Here is a 9,462-nt window from a genome sequence, read left to right on the forward strand (position 1 = left end):
GTGTGTGTCTGTGTCTGTGATTGTGAGTCTGTCACTGTGTATATATGCATGTTGTGTGTGTGTGTCTGTGATTGTGAGTCTGTCACTGTGTATATATGCATGTTGTGTGTGTGTGTGTGTCTGTCTGTGATTGTGAGTCTGTCACTGTGTATATATGCATGTTGTGTGTGTGTGTCTGTGATTGTGAGTCTGTCACTGTGTATATATGCATGTTGTGTGTGTGTGTCCCTCCTTACGAGTGAGGCCCAGCCTCTAACTTCCAGTCCCTCTGGCTCTGCGTGTCGGTGTCTCCCTGGATGCTGCCCGGGGTTGCGGCGGCGGCCGGGGACAGCGCTCTGCGCTGGCTGTGCATCGTGTTCCAGTGGCGCTTCAGGTCCGACGCTTTGATGAACGCCTTGTCACAGGAGCCGCAGTTGAAGGGCCTCTCCCCTCGGTGTTGCCGCTCGTGGTCTCGCAGGTGGGACTTGTGCTTGAAGGCCTTTTCACACATCTGGCATCCGAAGGGCCTCTCGTTGCTGTGGACCCTCTCATGGCGCTTCAAGTCGGGCCCTCGTATGAAGGCCTTGCCACAGACCAGGCAGCGGTGCGGCTTGAAGCCCGTGTGGATCTTCAGGTGCTCTTTGAGGTGGGCCTGGGTGGTGAAGGTTTTGGGGCACACCTCGCAGGCGAACGGACGGTGGGCCAGGTGGGACTTGTCTTTCTTGGGGCCGTCTCCGCCTGGCTTCATGCCCGGGTGGATGCCGTCAGAGCGATGGCCGTACAGCAGGTAGTCGAGCTTCATATCGCTGGAGGAGGAGGAGGAGGAGGTCCAGCCGTGGGCGCTGTGGGGGTCTTTGGACATGTTACCTCCGAAGTGAGGGGGCACCCCGTGAGGCCCCCCAGAGCCCATGGCCTCCATCCCTCCATCGTAGAAGCTGTTCTTCCTCACCTCCTCCATTGCCAGTTCTTTCAAAATGGCGTCCTGGGCCCTCATACCGTCCCCCGGCGCCTGGTTCTCACGACTCGGCTTCATGTTGGGCTCACGTTTCTGTGAACACAGGTTGTCGAGGAAGGCGATCCCCAGGACCTGGCCGGATGACATCATGAGGTTGATGTCCTTTTTGCGGACGGCGAGCCTGGCAGTGTACATGTAGTTGAGGACTTCCTCGAAGATGTCGGAACGGATGAAGTCGAGCTCCACGATGGAGTTGTCCACGTCGTTCTGTTTTTTAAACAGCTTCTTGAAGTAGATGCTGCAGGCGGCCAGGACACAGCGGTGAGCTCTGAACTCAACGTTTTCAACCACGACCACGACGTCACAGTGGTCCCCTTCCATCCTCTGCTGGTTCAACATTTTCAGGAAGCTCGTCTTGTGGTCGTAGTCGATGTATTTCAGGAATTCACCCATGATTGCAGGTTTATTTAGAGATATTTTATCTGTTGAAAAAAGTCAGTGTTCAAGGGTAATTGAAAAAATGTGTCTAGTGGTTTTACAGTAAAGTGGGCAGTTATGTTGGGTTTCGAGCGTTAACCCAACTGCTGTGTCTAACGTCAACAATAGCAGTGTTGTTAATTAATGTAGATTAGTTAGCACACGGCAGCCAATCGCATCGGTCTCGGTCGTTGTTGCTTCTTGTATTTTAACCGGCAGGTCAAATCAACGGTGAGAGAATCCACAGCTAAGCTTCGACACAATAACAGAATGCGGTCACAATGCCAAGTCAGTCAAGCAGAAATCCGATGGAAAAATACACGACGAAGTGTCGATAAATACAAGTATCCACAATAACATGTCATGCCCTAACAAATGGCTACAGTGATGTTTCACATCCAGAGGTGAAAAAGCTGTATTTCTGCGACTATAGGATTACAAACGCCCTTGCGTGCCAGTTGTTTCTGCTGATACTGCTAACCTTTACAATGTTTCACATTTCAGTGCGCCCAGCCATTTTGCTCAGCAAGCCTCCATTTGAAGGTTTTCCGTAACTTTATCCACTTTAGAACACAAAAAAACTGAACACTTCACATTGGTCGACGTGTCGATTAAACGTGTAAATATACGATTTTCCCTTTCGAGAATAACAAATTGTCAAGTGAAAAATAGCAATACACGAAGCACGATTCCTTTCTGGTGTTGTCACGCAAGGCTGCAGTCGACGACGCAGGAGTTACTGCTACATGGGATACAGTTTATGTCAAATTGACGTCAGAAGTAAAAAATAATTGCATTTTAGCTAACCGTAACCAAACCCTTTCCCTAACCTTAACCGAATTATCCTAACCTGTTACGTTAATTCTCCTAACCTGCTGGGTAAATTGTACTAACCTGTTACGAGAAATTCGGACATAAACTGTATCCCGTCTAGAAAAAACCCAACGGCAGGAGCCTTGCCTAGACTTTCTTCCTCTTCCTCCTCTGGTTGTGGTCGTCAGCGCGCAGAGTGGGTGACGCTAGAGTTGCTGCCATCTATAGGACTGGAGATTAATTACAGCAGGACAGCCAGCCTCTAGTCTACTGTACTATAGTAATGGATAATACCCTGATATGACCCCATTTAGATCATTATGTAATGTAATTTCAAGTATCTTCTTATTCAGGACACTATGTGGCTTGGGCTCCCTGATTTACTCCCACAAATACCAAGATGGCGCCGTTGGACCCGAGGTTGAGATGGCAGAAACAGAACTGTTGTTTGAGGATGAAAGAGCGTCAAGTACAGTTAGAAAGAAAGACGAGTGGACAACGGTGAAGTCCAAGAATGGAACAAAAAGGTTGTGGAAAATGAATCTGATGAATCGTTGCTTGTTGGAGTAACGTTTTTTGGATGAGGATGTTCATTTGGAAAACCCTTTTGAAGTCACGAGAAGGGTGAAGAAGGCGTTGGGAAAAGTGGACACGGTCAAAGTAACCAGGAGTGGTATTGTGTTGATATGGTGTGTATCATAAGAGCAAAAGGAGTGATGCATTGTGGGTCGCGGAATTATGGACGCATGAAGTGGACAGCTTTGATTTTCGGAGCAGGGCACCGGTAAAAGGTGTTGTCTCTGGCGTCCCGGTTCGACATTGATAATCAATATCTTAGGCTAAAAATTCCAGGAGTAGTTAATGCACATCGCTTGACCCGTATGGAGAATGGGAAAAAGGAGCAAAGTTTATCTGAATTATTGATGTTTGATGAAGAGTATCTACCACGCTATGTCAAGATGGGATATATAAGATACGCCGTGAGAGCGTTCGTGCAAAACCAAATGCAATGCAAGAAGTGTAAAAAGTTTGGCCATGTGCCAAGTGTTTGCAGACGGAAGAAATAGGTTATTGAAGAGTCTGTGAATGTAAAATGTTGCAACTGTGGTGGGGATCATATTCCCGAATTCCCTGAGTGAAGACAGTTGAAGGGGAAAGAGGCCACAGTTCTGAAGAAGATATGGCGGTGGATGCACCACAACAAGTTGCAAATGTTATACGTCAATCAAGTGATCTGGATACACTTATTGTGAAGAAGGTGGATTTTGTAGCATTTATAGCCACAATTATTAATTGTACTGCACAAGTGTCTAAGAGGTCCAAGAAGCTGGACATCATTATATCTGAAGCCAGGAAGTTAATAATAATTAACAATTGTGGCTATAAATGGACATAAACTGTATCCCGTCTAGAAAAAACCCAACGGCAGGAGCCTTGCCTAGACTTTCAAGGGATACAACGTAAGCACAATAACTGTTCGTCTGGAGCTTCATGAAATGGGTTTCCATGGCCGAGCAGCCGCACACAAGCCTAAGATCACCACGCGCAATGCCAAGCGTCGGCCGGAGTGGTGTAAAGCTCGCCGCCATTGGACTCTGGAGCAGTGGAAACGCGTCCTCTGGAGTGATGAATCACACTTCACCATCTGGCAGTCCAACGGATAAATCTGGGTTTGGCGGATGCCAGGAGAACGCTACCTGCCCGAATGCATAGTGCCAACTGTAACGTTTGGTGGAGGAGGAATAATGGTCTGGGGCTCTTTTTCATGGTTCGGGCTAGGCCCCTTAGTTCCAGTTAAGGGAAATCTTAACTCTACAACATACAATGACATTCTAGATTATTCTGTGCTTCCAACTTTGTGGCAACAGTTTGGGGAAGGCCCTTTCCTGTTTCAGCATGACAATGCCCCCGTGCACAAAGCGAGGTCCATACAGAAATGGTTTGTTGGGATCAATGTGGAATAACTTGACTGGCCTGCACAGAACCCTGACCTCAACTCCATCGAACACCTTTGAGATAAATTTGAACACCGACTGCGAGCCAGGCCTAATCGCCCAACCTCACTAATGCTCTTGTGGCTGAACGGAAGCAAGTCCCCACAGCATTGTTCCAACATCTAGTGGAAAGCCTTCCCAGAAGAGTGGAGGCTGTTATAGCAGGGGGGACCAACTCCCATGATTTTGAAATGAGATGTTCGACGAGCAGGTGTCCACATACTTTTGGATACGTAGTATATCATGAAGAAAAGCTTGTGGGGAAATTTTTTAAAAATGTATCTTCATAATTATACGAGGATCGGTTAGGGCTGGGCGATATGGCCTAAAAATCATATCTCAATTTTTTTCTAACTTATGGGCGGTTCACAATATATTTCTCGATTTTTTAAATGTTCTCTAAATAGGCTTTGTTGTACAATTAAAGGTCAAATACACTGCATTTCAAATAGCCAGCAATAATCTAATGAATTCAGGGCTTGTGAAATTATATCTAGGCTAAATACACTGCTCAAAAAAATAAAGGGAACACTAAAATAACACATCCTAGATCTGAATGAATGAAATAATCTTATTAAATACTTTTTTCTTTACATAGTTGAATGTGCTGACAACAAAATCACACAAACATTATCAATGGAAATCAAATTTATCAACCCATGGAGGTCTGGATTTGGAGTCACCCTCAAAATTAAAGTGGAAAACCACACTACAGGCTGATCCAACTTTGATGTAATGTCCTTAAAACAAGTCAAAATGAGGCTCAGTAGTGTGTGTGGCCTCCACGTGCCTGTATGACCTCCCTACAACGCCTGGGCATGCTCCTGATGAGGTGGCGGATGGTCTCCTGAGGGATCTCCTCCCAGACCTGGACTAAAGCATCCGCCAACTCCTGGACAGTGTGGTGCAACGTGTCGTTGGTGGATGGAGCGAGACATGATGTCCCAGATGTGCTCAATTGGATTCAGGTCTGGGGAACGGGCGGGCCAGTCCATAGCATCAATGCCTTCCTCTTGCAGGAACTGCTGACACACTCCAGCCACATGAGGTCTAGCATTGTCTTGCATTAGGAGGAACCCAGGGCCAACCGCACCAGCATATGGTCTCACAAGGGGTCTGAGGATCTCATCTCGGTCCCTAATGGCAGTCAGGCTACCTCTGGCTAGCACATGGAGGGCTGTGCGGCCCCCCAAAGAAATGCCACCCCACACCATGACTGACCCACCGCCAAACCGGTCATGCTGGAGGATGTTGCAGGCAGCAGAACATTCTCCATGGCGTCTCCAGACTCTGTCACGTCTGCCACGTGCTCAGTGTGAACCTGCTTTCATCTGTGAAGAGCACAGGGCGCCAGTGGCGAATTTGCCAATCTTGGTGTTCTCTGGCAAATGCCAAACGTCCTGCACAGTGTTGGGCTGTAAGCACAACCCCCACCTGTGGACGTCGGGCCCTCATACCACCCTCATGGAGTCTGTTTCTGACCGTTTGAGCAGACACAATTTGTGGCCTGCTGGAGGTCATTTTGCAGGGCTCTGGCAGTGCTCCTCCTGCTCCTCCTTGCACAAAGGCGGAGGCAGCAGTCCTGCTGCTGGGTTGTTGCCCTCCTACGGCCTCCTCCACGTCTCCTGATGTACTGGCCTGTCTCCTGGTAGTGCCTCCATGCTCTGGACACTACGCTGACAGACACAGCAAACCTTGCCACAGCTCGCATTGATGTGCCATCCTGGATGAGCTGCACTACCTGAGCCACTTGTGTGGGTTGTAGACTCCGTCTCATGCTACCACTAGAGTGAAAGCACTGCCAGCATTCAAAAGTGACCAAAACATCAGCCAGGAAGCATAGGAACTGAGAAGTGGTCTGTGGTCACCACCTGAAAACCAGTCCTTTATTGGGGGTGTCTTGCTAATTGCCTATAATTTCCACCTGTTGTCTATTCCATTTGCACAACAGCATGTGAAATGTATTGTCAATCAGTGTTGCTTCCTAAGTGGACAGTTTGATTTCACAGAAGTGTGATTGACTTGGAGTTACATTGTGTTGTTTAAGTGTTCCCTTTATTTTTTTGAGCAGTGTCTAAGCCTTCCACAACCAAAATAGTTTAACCTGCTTTTTTGCAATAATCACTGATCTGGCTTTCAAATCAGTCTATGAAAATGCTATTTTTTGTTAGAAATTTTACCAGAACCATGCATAACGCACATTCACTAATAATGACCAACTTCTTGTAGCAGGTATTATTGAAATTAACACAGGTCTCATAAACGAACAATCTCTCAAGCACAAGCCCACGTGGTAGTGAGTAGCCAGCTAATGTTTATATTTCAAGTTTAGCCAACTTCGATCTATTTGCTTGCTAACGAGGCAGAACAGTTGAATTGTTATGAACACACCCTTCTGTCCGTTTCCAACTGTTTGAACAACATGTTAGCCTGTCCACTTTGACCAGATGTTGAAATCAATGGTCTGTCCACATACTTTTGGTCATGTAGTGTATATTTGGTCATGTAGTGTATATTTGTTCATGTAGTGTATATTTGTTCATGTAGTGTATTTTTCTTCATGTAGTGTATATTCACTCAGCTCTCAACTGGTTTTGGCAGCTCACAGAAAAATTTAATTGGTAGCCGGTAAGGTAGGTAGGAAAGACGTTTCAACTTAGGGAACAATGGGTATGCAAACCAGGTTTTGAAAAAGTTTAGTCCGAAGTCTTGGTTAGTAGGCTATTTGTGTGATGTGCAATTCAGTCATCATGCTCCGTTTGCATCAGGGGTGCAGGCAGGAGTAGTTCTGGTTGGACACAGGCCCACCCACTTGGGAGCCAGGCCCTGCCAGGCCCACCCAATCAGATTGAGCAAAAACAAAAAAGTAATACAATATTATTACAAAAGTACTCAGACCAACTTCTCCAGGTACCACTACACCACTGCATAGGGCTGATGGAAAGACAGCAGTCACACAGCATGATGTTAAAGGATAAGCAGTCACACAGCATGATGTTAAAGGATAAGCAGTCACACAGCAGGATGTTAAAGGATAAGCAGTCACACAGCATGATGTTAAAGGATAAGCAGTCACACAGCATGATGTTAAAGGATAAGCAGTCACACAGCATGATGTTAAAGGATAAGCAGTCACACAGCATGATGTTAAAGGATAAGCAGTCACACAGCATGATGTTAAAGGATAAGCAGTCACACAGCATGATGTTAAAGGATAAGCAGTCACACAGCATGATGTTAAAGGATAAGCAGTCACACAGCATGATGTTAAAGGATAAGCAGTCACACAGCATGATGTTAAAGGATAAGCAGTCACACAGCATGATGTTAAAGGATAAGCAGTCACACAGCATGATGTTAAAGGATAAGCAGTCACACAGCATGATGTTAAAGGATAAGCAGTCACACAGCAGGATGTTAAAGGATAAGCAGTCACACAGCAGGATGTTAAAGGATAAGCAGTCACACAGCATGATGTTAAAGGATAAGCAGCCACACACAGCATGATGTTAAAGGATAAGCAGTCACACAGCATGATGTTAAAGGATAAGCAGTCACACAGCATGATGTTAAAGGATAAGCAGTCACACAGCATGATGTTAAAGGATAAGCAGTCACACAGCATGATGTTAAAGGATAAGCAGTCACACAGCATGATGTTAAAGGATAAGCAGTCACACAGCATGATGTTAAAGGATAAGCAGTCACACAGCATGATGTTAAAGGATAAGCAGTCACATAGCATGATGTTAAAGGATAAGCAGTCACACAGCATGATGTTAAAGGATAAGCAGTCACACAGCATGATGTTAAAGGATAAGCAGTCACACAGCATGATGTTAAAGGATAAGCAGTCACACACATCATTATGTTAAAGGATGAGCAGTCACACACAGTATGATGTTAAAGGATAAGCAGTCACACACAGTATGATGTTAAAGGATAAGCAGTCACACAGCATGATGTTAAAGGATAAGCAGTCACACAACACAGCATGATGTTAAAGGATAAGCAGTCACACAGCATGATGTTAAAGGATAAGCAGTCACACAGCATGATGTTAAAGGATAAGCAGTCACACAGTATGATGTTAAAGGATAAGCAGTCACACACAGCATGATGTTAAAGGATAAGCAGTCACACAGCATGATGTTAAAGGATAAGCAGTCACACAGTATGATGTTAAAGGATAAGCAGTCACACAGCATGATGTTAAAGGATAAGCAGTCACACAGCATGATGTTAAAGGATAAGCAGTCACACAGCATGATGTTAAAGGATAAGCAGTCACACACATCATTATGTTAAAGGATGAGCAGTCACACACAGTATGATGTTAAAGGATAAGCAGTCACACACAGTATGATGTTAAAGGATAAGCAGTCACACACAGCATGATGTTAAAGGATAAGCAGTCACACACAGCATGATGTTAAAGGATAAGCAGTCACACAGCATGATGTTAAAGGATGAGCAGTCACACAGCATGATGTTAAAGGATAAGCAGTCACACAGTATGATGTTAAAGGATAAGCAGTCACACACAGCATGATGTTAAAGGATAAGCAGTCACACAGCATGATGTTAAAGGATAAGCAGTCACACAGCATGATGTTAAAGGATAAGCAGTCACACAGCATGATGTTAAAGGATAAGCAGTCACACAGCATGATGTTAAAGGATAAGCAGTCACACAGCATGATGTTAAAGGATAAGCAGTCACACAGCATGATGTTAAAGGATAAGCAGTCACACAGTATGATGTTAAAGGATAAGCAGTCACACACAGCATGATGTTAAAGGATAAGCAGTCACACAGCATGATGTTAAAGGATAAGCAGTCACACAGCATGATGTTAAAGGATAAGCAGTCACACAGCAGGATGTTAAAGGATAAGCAGTCACACACAGCATTATGTTAAAGGATAAGCAGTCACACAGCATGATGTTAAAGGATAAGCAGTCACACACAGCATGATGTTAAAGGATAAGCAGTCACACACAGTATGATGTTAAAGGATAAGCAGTCACACAGCATGATGTTAAAGGATAAGCAGTCACACAGCATGATGTCAAAGGATAAGCAGTCACACACAGCATGATGTTAAAGGATAAGCAGTCACACAGCATGATGTTAAAGGATAAGCAGTCACACAGCAGGATGTTAAAGGATAAGCAGTCACACACAGCATGATGTTAAAGGATAAGCAGTCACACACAGCATGATGTTAAAGGATAAGCAGT

General features: G+C 45.2%; 1 protein-coding gene across 1 annotated transcript; it reads right to left on the reverse strand.

Moving 5' to 3' along the window:
* Positions 1–215: 215 nt before the first annotated feature.
* Positions 216–2,382, reverse strand: LOC121580565 (zinc finger and BTB domain-containing protein 14-like). The gene is made up of 2 exons (XM_041895506.1): positions 2,306–2,382; positions 216–1,416 (listed from the first exon to the last, which is right to left on the reverse strand). Exons 1-2 carry the CDS (start codon positions 2,325–2,327, stop codon positions 233–235), a joined length of 1,206 nt encoding a protein of 401 aa, XP_041751440.1. The 5' UTR covers positions 2,328–2,382; the 3' UTR covers positions 216–232.
* Between the last annotated feature and the right edge of the window lie 7,080 nt (positions 2,383–9,462).

The sequence above is a fragment of the Coregonus clupeaformis genome, chromosome 14, assembly GCF_020615455.1.
Source record: "Coregonus clupeaformis isolate EN_2021a chromosome 14, ASM2061545v1, whole genome shotgun sequence".
In the NCBI taxonomy this organism is placed as follows: Eukaryota; Metazoa; Chordata; class Actinopteri; order Salmoniformes; family Salmonidae; genus Coregonus; species Coregonus clupeaformis.

What these genes read in the sequence shown, in the direction of transcription:
- LOC121580565 (XM_041895506.1), bottom strand. Translation starts at nt 2,327, where the DNA reads ATGTCCGAATTTCTCGTAACAG. An exon ending in GTCCGAATTTCTCGTAACAG is followed by an intron (nt 1,417 to 2,305) that starts GTTAGTACAATT and finishes TTTTTTCAACAG; the next exon opens with ATAAAATATCTCTAAATAAA.